At 41.9% G+C, this 15,402-nt stretch overlaps 1 protein-coding gene across 3 annotated transcripts in view; it reads right to left on the reverse strand.

The window, feature by feature from the left end:
* MACROD2 (mono-ADP ribosylhydrolase 2) overlaps window positions 1-15,402 on the reverse strand; it is a 1,992,468-nt gene that overhangs the window by 377,819 nt on the left and 1,599,247 nt on the right. For 2 of the 3 annotated variants that reach the window (XM_078056906.1, XM_078056905.1), the window contains exon 9: window positions 8,122-8,160. The exons of the other annotated variant lie outside the window; for it this stretch is intronic. In XM_078056906.1, the coding sequence (XP_077913032.1) occupies window positions 8,122-8,160 (39 nt within the window). The remainder of the gene's footprint in view (window positions 1-8,121; window positions 8,161-15,402) is intronic. 3 annotated transcript variants of the gene reach the window in all.

Raw genomic sequence — 15,402 nt, forward strand, 5'->3', positions numbered from 1 at the left:
GCTTGTGCTCTCTCTCTCTCCCTCCCTCTCTCTCTCTGACAAATAGATAAATAAAATCTTTAAAAATATATATACATCTTGGAGTAGGAACTGTAAAATACAGGTCATCCCAAATCCATGATTTCTGCAATTAAGCACCATCACGTTTCCATACTTGTTTTTCCCAATGTTGAGAACTGTCTTTTCTAGTTAAAGCTAAATGGATAAATATCCCAACAAGATGTCCAATTGGTGGCAAAGTGTTATGAGTTTATACGGGTCCATGCATGGTTGGATCCAACGTGGAAGTCCCTTACTCTTCAAGCTGTTGGATGTCGGAGGCAGTGAATTGGAATGCAAGTAATATCTCATTACCATGACCTTGAACAGAATATCACATATGTGCATATGTGCGTGGGCAAGGTACAATGTACTTCACAGACAGAAGTGGAGGCTGAACAAAGCAAGCAAACACACACACACACACACACACACACACACCCATGATAACATAAGGGTGCCATAGAGTCCAACAGTTGCTCTGGGGTGAAATGTTCTGGCACAGAGAGGGCTGTTTGTATTTTTGTTTTGTGTATTGTGTGTGTGTGTGTGTGTGTGTGTGTGTGTGTAGGTGGGGGGCAGATACCCAGGTACATGATTCCCTCCTCCTCTCCCTCTTTATTTTAGTCTAACCACAAATCAGACACAAAAACAACTTAATATGTGACAGTTTGCTTTAGTGAAAGGGAAACAGGCACAGACATCCCTTATCTGGGGAAATGGATACTGTACCATTAAATGAACACTCACAGAAGGTTGAATCCGCAAACCACCTAATAGGCAAAATTAAAGAAGAGCAAGAATGGGAGATGGTTGCCGGGATCAATTCCAGACCTGCTTGCTTTATGATGCTTGTAATTGTTTGTTCAAGGGTTCCTGTATGGATTGTTTTTCTGCGATACTATCTATCCTTTCTGAAATAAATGAGGACAGAATGCTGAACTATTGCCACAGTTCCCTCCTTGTCCAGAAATGAGCTGCACTGATTTCAAATCTTCTATTATTTTGTGGCTCCCATGATCCCCAGATATGGAATCTTCTGTAAGCTTGGGGGAGCTCGCTTTTCTTTATGTTCTGCTTTCTTATCTTCCCACAAATACCAAGCAGACAGCAAAGAAAATAGGTTTTCCAAAGTTGTTTCTGGATTCTTAGGGCCTCTTATGCCCCAAAGACAATTTGCAGCAAAGCTATCTTCAGGCCACTTAGAAGATGAGGGACCTTTGAAATATATATATTTCATGAAATATATATATATTCCACCCATTAGAATGAATCCTACTGTTTTATGGTTCACAATGATTTTTTTTAGTATTTTTTTTTTAAAAAAGGAGTTTAATAAAGGATACATGGAAGAAATTTTCATTTGGCAATGACCAGGGCTATTTTTGTTTAGAAGACAAAATAAATCTCTTGAGCAGTATAATAAAACTTAAATATTATATACTTTTCCTTCATCCAGGCTGATAATTTACTGACTAGAATTAACATTGAAATAAGCCTCTCTCTTAGAAAAAGGCAGAGAGGTGTTGAGAGGCTTATCTGTCAGGAGGGGAAAGGAGACTCTACCAAAACCTCAACTGCCACGGTCTTCATTTTTGTCTTCTCGATTAATAATGGGGCCCTTTTTGCATTATATATCAGATTCCAGGGAGGGGGGAAAAGCTTGTCTTTCTGGGTGGTGACGAAAGACACACAAGTCTAGTGAAGACCATGGAATCTCCAGAAATTCAGCAAGACATGAGTATGTGCAGACGGAGAGCTCTCCCTGCACGCATCTGTATAGGTTGTGCTCAGCTTGGCTGCCTCTATTGTTGAATGCCAGCGCATCTTGCTCTATTTGCAAAACAGAACACACCAAAACCCGGTAGAAACAACCCCAAAGCCCAGTGCTTAGATGTAGGAGTGGAGGTCTGGGAGAAGCCGCTGAGTAACAGAGAAGACAAGAATGAGAAAAAACTAAGCATGAGGAAAAATAGGCACGGTGATCAAGGAAGCTTGTTTGTAATCAGAGTAAAAGTACTTTTAAAATAATGGGAAAAGGCCTTTTTTTTTTTTTAAAGATTTATTTATTTTATCTTAGAGAGAGAGGGAGAGCATGAGCAAGCATGGGGGAGTAGGGGCAGAGGGAGAGAGAATCTTAAGCAAGCTCCACACCCAGCACAGACCCCATTGTGGGGCTCGATCTCATGACCCTGAGATCATGACCTGAGCCAAAATCAAGAGTCGGAGGCTTAACTGACTGAGCCACCCAGGCGCCCCCAGAAAAGGCCTTCTGCAAGGCCCCATAATCAGCATCTCCAATAAATTATTTTATAGTCAACATGCCTGCTCTGGCTGGATTGCTTCTTTGTAAAATAATGTCAACATGTTTGAGGGAGATAGCAAGCTCCCAGGTCATTCTGCCCATCTGGCCTGAAGGAAATGAAGCAAGTCTGGAATGTGAGACTTCAATGCAATTTAAGAGAAAACTTCTCTTAGGCCCACTTGGGAGGTAGGCTGTGGGTGGTGTAGGGAGCAGGGGTCTCTGCTTGTCCATCTATCTCCACATGGCTGCGGGCCCAGAAGGACAGCCCCCCATGTCTGTTTATGGGGGGACTCAGAAGCCCCCCGGAAAGAACCATCCCAAGGGGCAAGCATGGAAGCACCTAAGCTTCATGGAAGACGAAGGTCAGAGTGTAATGGGAGGGACACTTCTGAGCGCAGCATAATGACTGTCCTTCAAGGATCCCTTGAACACATGCTTAGACTGGGGGAAGTGAGGGGGCAGCAAAACAGAAGAGCTACTTGGCTTTGTTCTGGGCATGGGCACTGGGGCCTCCCAGTTAGTGTCATGGCTGGTAGGACAGAGGGGCTGGGGGCTCTGGATTCACTGTGGTGGCAGGACAGCCCCTGGGGCTGGAGACATGGCCAACCATTCTCCTGGGAGCACAGAAGTCATCCAAGCATCCCACTTGGCCATGCTCCTATCTATCCCCGACTGTCCCTCTGCTTCTGTGCACGTTGTCTTTCTGTCTCTGTCTTCGCTCTCCATCTCTCTCAGTACCTGCCACTGCCTCTTTCTCTCTCACCAGCCTCCCTCCACCCCCGGATCTCCCCCTCACTGTCTTACTCATTATTTCCGTCCCCCATCGCAACTCTCTCTGGCTGTCTCTGGCTCTCCCTGTCTCTCTGGCTGTCTCTCTCTCCCCTCCTTCACTGTCTGTCTCTCTAATACATGGGCGGTGGAGAGGAAGAGCTTTGGGTTTCCTCTGAACAAACATGGCTGAAGGGCACCACCCCCTGGGGGTCACTGTCAGAGAACGGGAGTACAGGCTGGAGACACAGCTCCAAACCTGGCTATGGCTGGTTTGCTGTGAATGGGGAGTGTATGCCCGTAAAGGCTGAGATCTAGGCCTGGCTCTGAGTGAGTGGAGCATCTTTGTAGTATCTTTGCAGACCGCCCTCTCAAGGTCAGAGTTGTCCTCCATTGGAGTGGGGGCTGGGGAGAGTAGGGGGTGGGAACACTGGGCCGCCTCAAGACATAGGTGACTTCAAATTTCAGAGCAAAGATCCCGGTGTTGCATTTTCATCTAACTGCCTTCTCAAAGAGCCTGGAAATTTTCTGGGATTAAGTGATACAAGTTGTGAGCAGCTCTGGTTATGAATTCTTCGATCTGTCCCAAGCCCTCTCCACCATCTCATTTTCCTCAGAAATACTTTTCTTGCATATAATTCAAATCCCTATCAGATTTGGTCTTTATTGTATTTTTCATTATTCTTTCAGCACTGCATCAGCCCCTCTGCTGTGGGCAATTTCCTTTGAAGTTAAAGCTTCTCAGAAACGGCTTGTTTGTATCAGTCCTTCTGCCACTGTGTCCAGGATTCATCTACAAGGCGGCCGGAGATAAGCCCCAAACCTGCCCACTGATGTCTCTCTTAAATTCCAAATGTCTTTCACTGTGCCTTCTAGAAAGCATTTATCTGGGGCCTTTTCAGAAACAAAAAAAATGACACGCCCAAGCCACTGAGCTCGTCAACCAGCCATCGGCCCACACCCTGCTGTCCTGAGAATATTCAAACTTGGTCTTTGCTAGAGTTGGGAATTTCCAAATAATCATCAAAATGTTCTTCTCACTGGCCCGTAATTCATAGGCTCTTTCCCAACTCCTGAACCATGAAAAGTTAACCACCTGGCCCCTTTGCCCCAGTCAGCATGTTATTCTCTCCTATATAATTATCAGCTCTTAAATAGAATTCCGAGTTTGTAATGCTCTGCTATCATACGAATGCAATAGCAGCAGGCCAGGGTGGTTATTGTCTGTAATCTGGATTTGTCAAAAGAGGAATCCAGGAACTTAATTAAGTTCCCAGAGGCCCCTCAGCAAGTCAATACCCAAGACAAAGACAGGCCAGTGCCTGCAGCCTTGAACCACACTGCCCCCTCCACCAGGATTGCTGGCCTTGTCTAATGACCTGGAATCCTTTTCTGATGCGTACACAAATCATGCCCTGTGACTCTCACCTTCTGGGAATATTTTTAGCTTTTGAAAAAGTAGTTACTTCTTTCCATTCCAAGTCCTCTTATATCTAGTATGGTTGAATGAGTGGTACGCCCTGTTACGGGGGAGGAAAAACTGGCTTCCATTTCTTTTAAGATATTTTTATTTCTCCCTCTCCTGGAAAGAGCAGAGACTCGCAGAGGGTTGGCAGGAGGGAGGAAAGTAACGGAGTCTGAAGTTGCCATGTTTCCATTTGGAATGCAGCTGCATTTCCCTAATACTGAGGGTTTCTTCATGCGAAAGCCAAGTTTTTCAAGTTTGTTTTGTAGCCAGGTGGCATGGAAGAATGCATGGCTCATTCCAAAGGGAGCTCAGAGCACGTGCTTTAACTCAATTGACACAAACCTAATAAAAAAAACCTTGGCCTTCCCATTATTTTCCTCTCACTAAAGGAGTTTCCAGTCCACAGCATGATCTTTAATTAAATTTGGACATAATATACGCAACAGAGAAACAGCCAAAGCAAGCCAAGACTTTATATAAACTTCAGTTACTTATTAGGCAAAGGCAGAAAGACAAGCAATAATTATTTTCTGGTTTAGAACTTACAAAATAATGCATGAGACTTCGGACTGCTGTGGAGGTTAAAAACTTCCAGAACTTTGGCTCCCCAAGCCTTTCCTCAACATGTAACAGTGGAGAAGGATGCAGGCAGGTACTGATCCCTACAATGACCTGGAACCTCGATCTCTTTCTTTTATGTTCTCCAATGTTGTAAGCCTGCATTATGTCCCTCTTCTCAGAAGTACAGCAGCTGCTTGGACATTTTTTTTTTTTAAGATTTTATTTATTTATTTGAGACAAAGAGAGAGCACAAGCAGGGGGAGGGGCAGAGGGAGAGGGAGAAGAGGCTCCTTGCAGAGCAGGGAGCCCAGTGCGGGGCTCGATCCCTCGATCCCAGGACCCTGGGATTATGACCTCAGCCGAAGGCAGACACTTAACTGACTGAGTCACCCAAGTGCCCCAGCTTGGATATTTTGAGACGAATGCCTTGAGAAATTTAGAATCTCTCCCAGGGACAGGGAAAGCCAGCCTGAGACCACCCCCTGGCCTGGCCAAATAGTGCTGAAAGTTTGCCACGGGGTTCCTGATTCTCCCAGTTCTTAAGACTTTAGAGTGAGTGTCTGAGGGCACTTCCTCTCACTGAACTGTCTTGGAGCTGCAAGGTCAATTCCCATATAGCCAATAAGAATAAGTAGATTAATCCCCCCTACATGAATTACATTATTTGATTTCACACTTTCACCCTATGAGGCTGACACCATTCTTTTCCGTGTTTTACAGAAGGAGAAGCTGAAGTACAGAATTAAAATAATACAGCAAGTAAATGGCAGGACCAGGATTTAAATATAAACTGGCTGCCACCAGAGTCATGAGTTAGATGGAAATGCCCAGCCCCCTCGCTGGGGAGCACACTAAACACTTTCAGGGAGGGAAGGCATCGTCACACTGTTAGGGAACTGAATCCAATCTGCAGCATCCCTCTTTAACACCCAGCACACCTCTGCGCAGGACTCCAGCGGTGGAGCTGCTTCGTGGAGCAGCCTCACTGACCACGGGTAGTTCTTAGATAACCCCTTACCTCTTGCTAACTTCCACTCTAGTCTGAGATCTTAGCCTTCTGTCTCTTCCATGTGACAGCTCATTCCCTTCTGCTTGGCCCCCAGAGTCTTACCTCCTCAGGCAAAACTTCTCCAGTGCTTTCACCTGTGCATTGTATGACCCCGTGCTGAATCTTCCCGAAGGCTGATCATAGCCACACTTAGTTCTGAAAACGGTCAAGTGCTCTCAGCCCTGGCAATGGTTTCTCCTGAGTCTTCGCTGACAATGGGAAGCATAGAGTACTTCCTGCCCTATCGCCCTCTCATTGTCTTGCCTTTTGCTTTTAAATGAGGCCACAAAATGTGGAAAGACCCAGATGATGAGCTTTGTCTTTGCAGAGTCTGCTCAGGCCTCTGGAAGGTTTAGAAATACAACAGCAACAGATAGAACTTTCGGAAAAACACAAAAACAACACTAAGGGGATCTGAACCATGAAACCAATCCATGAAGGCACTGATTTCCCCTTCAGTGCTATGACGAGGTATATGAACAAAGAATGGGTTCTTGGGTTAAGGCTGGGCATCTACACCTACGTACCCTGGGCGTCACCGCTGTGGTGACACCGCTACTTGCTTCAGGGATGTAGTGATTCCAATAAGTTCTTGAGGGTGTACACAGGCTATCCAATTCACCAATTGTGTCTTCTTATATTCTTTTAAGCCAGTGACATCATGGATCTTATATTTAGGTTTTGTCAATTGCCCCAGCCCTTAGAGATTTTTCAAATTTGTAATAGACACAGACCTATTAAAGTTTCTGCCCTTGGTGTACTAGCCTTGCAGACAGACGGACCTAAATTCAAATACGGGCTCTGCCATTGACTAGCTTTGTGACCCTGTACCAGCTACCCAATCTCACGGAGGCTCTATTTGTTGGGCATCTAGCAGATACTCAATAAGCTGTAACTCTTGTAGCAGTCAAGGTTAATTGCAGGCACAGAAACCTAGTATTTCAAGCAGAATGATACTCAGTGCAGGAGACGGGTTCCTTGCAAAATTCCTACAAGAGATGGTGGATGGGGAGACAAGGACACGAAAGTGTAGCTGCTACAACAAGAGGTCAGGAAGCCATTGCTGCTGCCACCATGACCACTCCCAAACCCGAAGGAGGCCAACTCTGACAGCCAGCACCCCCTCAAAGCACTCGTTTCTATAGTTGATCTCACCAGCAGCAAGGAGATGGTCTCTGCTTCAGGTGCTTTCAAATCTCATTCAAGCATGTCTAATTGGCAGAACACAACTTGCATCCAGAACTGTAGCTTCCAGAGTCTGGAAAGCTGGTTTTTTTTAACTGTCAAGTCTCAGTGATAAAGTAAATCACATAGAAAAAGGTAGAAATGGATGGAATGCCAGGTGACAATATCCAGCACATTACTCTCAGCTTCCATTTCTGCCATCAATAGAGCATGCCCTTGATACCATTATCACAGCCATGGGGACAGTTTGGTACAGAGTTTGTAGCAATTTTATCCCCATAGGGTAACCGATTTGGGTTTCTGGTACTGCAACCTATAACCATTTACAGAGATTTTCTTTGTTCGACACTAATTGGACCACATGGGATCAGATACACAACCTTTTCTGGTTAACATCCTAATTCAAACAGCAGAGTTTATCAGCCGTGAGTACAGAGTCACTTTCAGAATCGAAGCAAACACATGGGATCAGACTAGAGAAGTTTTATGAATAATAAATAAAGACTTTCTGGTTAAATAAATTGCTTGGTGCTCAAATAACAATTCAAACAGGAAATCGACTCTTATATCTGTTCTTTATGATAAGCATATGGAATCACACCCTCTGAACTTTTAATTATCCCCTCCTATAATACATTATGACGACTGGGTGGATCACAGATAAAGCAGAACCACGAATAATTCAAATTGCTATTTTATCTTCCCCGAGTATCCAAGGAATTAGGAAACACGTGAATGCCATTTTACCTGTCTGCTTATCCTTTGTTCTCTCTGCTCCTTGATTGGCTTGAAAAACAATCCATCAAGTGATAGACAACCAGAAAAGAAAAGAAAAAAAATGTAGTAGGCATTACGTCAGAGAAAGACAAAGAGTATGTGTCCATGGTATATAGAAACTAAAGAGGCATGAGCAGATGAAGTGAATCCTTTGAGTTTAATGAACAGAAGCAACATCATTGAATTCTAACTCATGGAACATGTGAAAGAAGTTAAATTCATTTTTGCAATAGATTCATGCAAAACCATTTACAGAGTAAATATTCGTAAACCATTTGTATGTAGACAAACATCTAATTGCCTTTTGCTATACAAAGTAATAAGAAATAAACATTCATTCAAAATACTATCAACTTAATTATGGTAATAGATTCAGTGTAAACCCAGAAAATTATGGGCTGATAATATTAGCTTGTTCAATTTTAAAATAACATGTTGACTATTAATAGCAATGTAGTCTTGGTAATAACCAGATCATGACAGAGGAATGGTAAATACACGGGAAGTAATTCAAAAAAAATTCAAGGGGTACTGCTACAATGACTAATGAGAAATGTCATGGATAAAACAGCTCTACCTTACTAAAAATAAATTAATTAAAGTACTTGTTGTCTGTTAATATTTCCCTTTCAGATAAAAGTCTAATCAAAGATAAATGTTATACTTTGGAATCTTGAATGGCATTTTCTAGTTCTGGGAATAAATTTGTTGCTCCCCACTTGTCACATGAATGAAGTCCCACAGTGAGGTTTAAGAGCAATGTTTATCTGGCATCATTATTTCTATCTCCATTGGAAAACAGCTGTTCTTACTTGTGGTATTTACCTTAAGGTCTAGTTTTGAGAATATGGCAAATTAAGGCAAACAGTGACTTTTATGGTTGTTTTGTCTTGTTATTTCTTCCCTTTAAGTATAATTTTGAAATTAAAAAAAACTCATCATTTTTATTTCAATACATTCATACTTCTTCATTTGGGAGAAGGAGAATAAATTATATGAGTGTTATGTTGACAAAAATCATCAGTGATATGTGAGTCAGAAACCATAGAGTAAATTGAGAGTAAGATTAGTGGTTAAGTCATTCTTATCTTTTTTTTTTAAATATTTTATTTATTCACTTGACAGAGAGAGAGAGCACATGCAGGGGGAGCAGCACACAGAGCAAGAAGGAGAAGCAGGCTTCCCGCTGAGCAGGGAGCCCCACACGGGGCTCGATCCCAGGAGCCTGGGATCATGACCCAAGCCAAAGGCAGACGCTTAACTGACTGAGCCACCCCCCTAAATCATTCTTATCTTTAAAACCTGTGGCTCATTTAAATAGTAAACGGCAAAGTTGTAGGGCCCTCTCCTGGTAAGTAGGTAAGTATGGCTATGGGGACAAGGATGGAAGAGATGAAGGAAGGAAAGAAGACAAGAAGGATACATAACCTGGTTGGCTTATGCTGGACCATTACTAAGACAGTCCAAATTCACAGATGTTTTACATCCATGAAAACCTAAGTTACTGAGGCAACATAAAAACCCTTCACAATTGAGCTCTTTCCTACAACCCATGATCTGCATGCTTTCCTTAGTTTTTAAAGGTTCAGAAATACCAATCATATGTTATTAAAAATCATGCAAATGCCTCTGTCCCTGGTCCTCTTCTCTTTTTCTGTATGTTTCTCTGCTTTGGACCAATGTCTAGTTTTGTTTATATCACACACGTATAATCAATCGAGCTATAATTACATTGCATTTATTTGCCCATCTAACTGTCCCTCTCACCACTAAACTGAGAGCTTCATCAGGGGCAGGGATATATTTTCCTATTTCTGTTTGTCTTCCCGGAGCATAGCATACGGCTTCACACAGAGTATGCGTTCAGTAAACATTTGTTTAAAATAAACTGAACTGGCACACTCATTTATTTATCTTTTGACCTTTTTAAAAAAGTCTCCCCTATTGGAATTTTCAAAATAGGTCAGACTCTTTAAAATTCCCATGCCCAAATCACCCCCCCCAACCAATAAAACCAAAAGTTTGGACATCAGTATTTTCTAAAAGTCATCCAGGTGGTAACAATGTATAGCAAAGATTGGTAACCGGTGCTGTGGAGACATCTTCCAGCTTCTCTTAGTACTTTGTGTCAAAAGAGCGAAAAGGGCATTTCTCTGACCAAGCCTTGCCCCTCCAAATATGCTTCAAATGGGGAAGACATAACTGTAATGGTGCAAAGTGGAGGGTTTAAGTTTCCCCAACTCCCCAACTCCTACCAAAGGCCCAGGCTTTGGACAATGTCCTTCTCTATTCTCCCAAGATGGCTCTTAAAATCTATTTCTGGAAGTTAAAAAAAGATTGAAAGATTTTTCTGATTAAAAGTTATCTTTCCTGGGGCACCTGGGTGGCTCAGTCGTTAAGCGTCTGCCTTCGGCTCAGGTCATGGTCCCAGGGTCTTGGGATCGAGCCCCACAGCGGGCTCCCTGCTCCGCGGGAAGCCTGCTTCTCCCTCTCCCACTCCCCCTGCTTGTGTTCCCTCTCTTGCTGTGTCTCTGTCAAATAAATAAAATCTTTAAAAAAAAAAAAAGTGATCTTTCCTTGGTGAAAAAAGAAATAATTTGATAATCATTTGATCATAAACCTGCTTTTGTTTATTCAAAAAATAATTAATGGCACTCAATTCTGGTCCTAGGACTTAATTCTGGTCCTGGCATCAATCAATCGCTGAAGGTGCACTCATAGTCATTAGTCCAGTGGAACGGGCGGATGGGCATCTTTTACAGAAGTGTCTCCTAAGAACATATTCAGGGAACTGAAAGGGACTACAACGTCCCTCTGCAAGCACCTGGCGGTATCTCGCTTCGCTCCTATATGTGGATGGAGATGTCTTTGTGCAGTATGGCCCTCCCATTTGGTTAGTATGGGACTCTTAAAACTGTGAATCAGAGTTTGGCCTTAAATACAGATTCACTCAACAAACTGATTTTGAGCTATATACACAGAAAGGCAGATCTTCCTATAAATATTTTGCATGTAGAATTTGCCATCATATCCACATGGTCTGTGGAGCAGATGCCTCTGTTCCACCGATGACGCTCACCCCAGATAAACTTGAAGTTCTGCTGGAACTGCCTATTTTGTGTCCCCTTTTTAAACTCTGCCCCAGTTTGGATTCTCCAACTCAGTTGGTGGTTTCAAACCAAGGAAGAGAAAGAATCTATAAGAGAACAACCACATAGCATCCTGCCCCTGAGGTGAGAACTTAGTTGAGGGTTATTCACAAGAGTTGGAAAAAGACCACTATCTCCCTTGCATTTCGTGCATGGCCAAAGGGCATCTACATTTGCTGTTGATGCTTTTCATGAACATTAAACTCACTTGCAGAATTTATTCTCCATTCCCTATTAGGAGAGTTATGCAACCTGAATCCTTAATGGACTTAATCAGCAGGATAACATGACATTTCCCCACTCTGTGCTAAAGTACAAGGCAGAATACAAAGATGTATTAGAGACATCTCTGCCCTTGAGGATTTTATAATCTAGTTGTAGAGATGAGAGGGTCACAAAAACTACTATAATGTATGACATGTCTACTAAAGGGACTGTTCAAGTCAGGCCTCATTTGTTTTCAAGGAGGAGAAACACACTCAAAGTTGCTCAAGTTTGGATGCAGAACTTTTCTGTACAAAGTCCAAGGAAAGGTAAACCAACAGGCTCCAGGAAGGGCATATGAAGACAGCAGAGAAGTCTTGGCTTATCTCTTGCTGTATTATCTTGCCTACTTCATTTACCCTCTCTCGCCTGGCTTTCTCTAAATCTGTGCTCTGAGGATCACTATGCATCAAAACTTTCTAGAAAGTACCTTACATAGGCTAACCTAGTTAATTTCATACTTGAAAGTATCTTAAACAGGTAGATATTATCTCTTCGATGATCAGCATGAGCATCATCCCTCTAAGCTGGCTTTTGCACCCAGTGGTTTCCCTACGTTATGCAACCTTACTGCAGCCCTGGAAAGAGAATAAAAAAGAAGGAAAATAAAGGGTGGGAGCAAGAGGTTTTATAGAAGAGAAGTAAATAGTTTGACCTTTCCTGCATTACAGAATTACTTCAAAGCATTCATTCCAGCGGAGTCATGTGTAGAGATGGCTCCTTTGCATATGCAACTTGTGGAGACATCTTCCACTACATCTATATCTATAGGTACAGATAATTTTCTCTTTGACTTCCTGACAGCTGAGCCCAAATTTATTCCTAAGTCTCTTACTTAGAAAGGAAACATATTGGATGAAGTTGAACTAAATCCAAAGATCCTCAAAATACTCAAAATTCAAAAGGTTTCACCTGAAAGTATTTTTTAAACATTTAGTTGCAGTGTGATGAATGTTGAGATTATCCATCCTATATAGAAAGAGATATAGCAAAAGAGAGCATATGTCCTTTGCCTTCAAAATGTGGAAAGACCACCAGTAAGATGTCAGAAGAGGTCTATTTGAATCCTTTTTCTCCAAGTGTCACTAGAGCTTTGAGAGAGAGAGAGATTCCACATATCCCTGTGGAATTAGGAAATACCTAAATGGAATAGCCACACAGGCATCTCCCATCATCTGCAAGAAAGCATAAAGAGTTACCTAAGCAGAGAAGTACAGAGTGGGAGAGAATTAGATAAGATCTGTGTCAGTCTATATCAAAATAGTCCCTTCAAAAAACCTAAATGGCTAAAATCAGTAACATCTGATACTACCAGTTGATGTGGAGCAAATAAAATTCTCATACACTGTTAGAAAGAGTGTAAATTTGTACAAAGGATATGGAAAACTGTTAACACTGACATAAGCATACACTATAGTCTACCAATTCTACTGTTAGGTGTATAGTCAATGGAAATGGAAATGTATTTTATACAAAGACATATATAAGAACATTCATGCTAGCACTATGCATTATAATTCAAACTAGAAATTATCCAAATGTCCATTAATAGTAGAATGGACAATTAAATTGTAGAACAGTTATACAGAGTTATCCTATACTGTGACAAGAAAGAATGAACTACAACCACATGTAACGACATGTATGAATTTCATAAGCATAATGTGAAGCCAAAGAAGTCAGACACAGAAGAGTCTACACTATAGATGAATGGATAAAGATGTGGTATACCTATACAATGGAATATTACTCAGCCATCAAAAAGAATGCATCTTGCCATTTGCAATGACTTGGATAGAACCAGAGAGTATTATGCTAAGCAAAATAAGTCAGTCAGAGAAAGACAAATACCATATGATTTCACTCATATGTAGAACTTAAGAAACAAAACAGACAAACATAGGGGAAGGGAAGGAAAAATAAAATAAGACAAAAACAGAGAGAGAGGCAAAACATAAGAGACACTTAACTACAGGGAACAAACTGAGGGGAGGTGGGTGGGGGGATGGGGTAATTGGGTGATGGGCATTAAGGAGAGCATGTGATGTGATGAGCACTGGGTGTTGCATGCAGCTGATGAATCACTAAATTCTACCTCTGAAACTAATAATATAGTATATGTTAATAAAAAAAAAAAAGAGTCTACACTATAGGATTCCATTTATATAAAGTCCCCAAACAGGCAAAGCAATCTACTGACTGCTTGAGACCCCTGTGCTGGAAATGCCATGTGTAGGGCTCTGGTCCACCGTCCAGCAGAGCCCAGACTTCCAGTCATCCTCGTCAAGGTGCATACACATGAATGAAACCATCTTGTTCCTTCTAGACCAGCCTACCTACCAGCAGCATACCACTGTGTGTTCTCTGTCAACAGCTTTATAATAGAGGACTAGCCCAGCCAAGGCTGTCCAAGCTCCTGATCAACACAATTGTGAGCTACAGTAAAATAGTCGTTGTTTTAAACTACTAAATCTCAAGTAGTTTGTTATCCAATAGCGTATGAGTAGAACGCCTCCCAATCCACCAAGGTTGATTGCCCTTTTTCCTCCATACTTCTTAGTTAGAGCAATGTACTTATGGTTAATTAAGAACAGGGATGTTGGCACCAGACATCCTGGGTTCAAAGTCCCACTCAGCAGATTACCAGCAGTGTGGCCTTGGGCTACTGCTCTAAATCTCAGTTTGTTCATATGCAAAATGGGGATAAAAGCCAACCTGTTTATTTGGTTGATAAGAAGCTTCAATGTATATGTAAATAAAAGTCAAATATCTTAAGCAACTAGGAAATTGATGAATGCTATTTTCTGATAAATGCTTGGCCTATTGAAAGTACAAAATACACAAACACTATTCATCAACCAGCCTTGTAGATTATATCTCTATCATCTCCCTCCCATAATAGTCTTCTTTCTATTTCTGCCACCACCTTCTGGATAAATTACTCAGGATTTCTCATACTGGCCTCTGTAATGACCTTCAAACTCATTTTTCCACCTTTGCCCTTCTCCATGGCATTGTCTGTCTCACAGTGTGGCCAATCTAGGCCTTCCACAGATGATCCCAGCTTTCTGCTCTCATCTTTCCTATTAGCTTGTCCTGCTTCTACCATGGTTTTCCGGCTAAAAGGATAACTTGCTGCTTCCCTGAATGTGATCCAAGTCACTGTTCCTGCCATTCTGTCTGTCCCAAATGCCTTTTCTCATCTCTCTCCTCATCTCTCCTTTAAAGAGCACTTCAAACCTCAGCCTCTCAAATAACCCTTTGCTAATTCCTTCTCTTGTTTTCTTGTTTCTCTGTTAACTTCCCTCTCCCTCTCTCTCTTCCCCCTTTCCTTCCACAACTCTGCCTCAGTCCTATGAAAACTCCATAGCAGTGAATCCGAACCCCTTCTATGACAATCGCCTTAAACAACCACATATTCTGGTCACTTGTAATTTCTGTAACCTCCCAAAGAACACCATGCAAACCCTTTAGGTCCAGCCTAATGTCTTGCAGCTAGTAGGCATTTAATAAATATTTTTTGAATTGCACCCAAAGACTAGGACTGAACAGAATTTACTGGCAAAAGAAGGCAGGGCCTTGTCACGAGTTTGCACATCAAACAAAATTTTTGTGTGTCTAATCCATTTGGAAAACTATTTGCATTTCAACTGATGAGAAATCACTTCTATTTTTATAAACCTCTAAGAAAAGATATTTTACTGCTTCTTTCAGTAACATATCCCAGTGTGTAATAAGCTCTAATGTCAGAATAATCTTATTTCTCTCTAACCTAAATCCTTCATGTTGCAGACTGAGCTATTTTTCATGGATTTTTCCAAGTGAAGATAAAGAAATA

Source organism: Halichoerus grypus, chromosome 10, assembly GCF_964656455.1.
Source record: "Halichoerus grypus chromosome 10, mHalGry1.hap1.1, whole genome shotgun sequence".
In the NCBI taxonomy this organism is placed as follows: Eukaryota; Metazoa; Chordata; class Mammalia; order Carnivora; family Phocidae; genus Halichoerus; species Halichoerus grypus.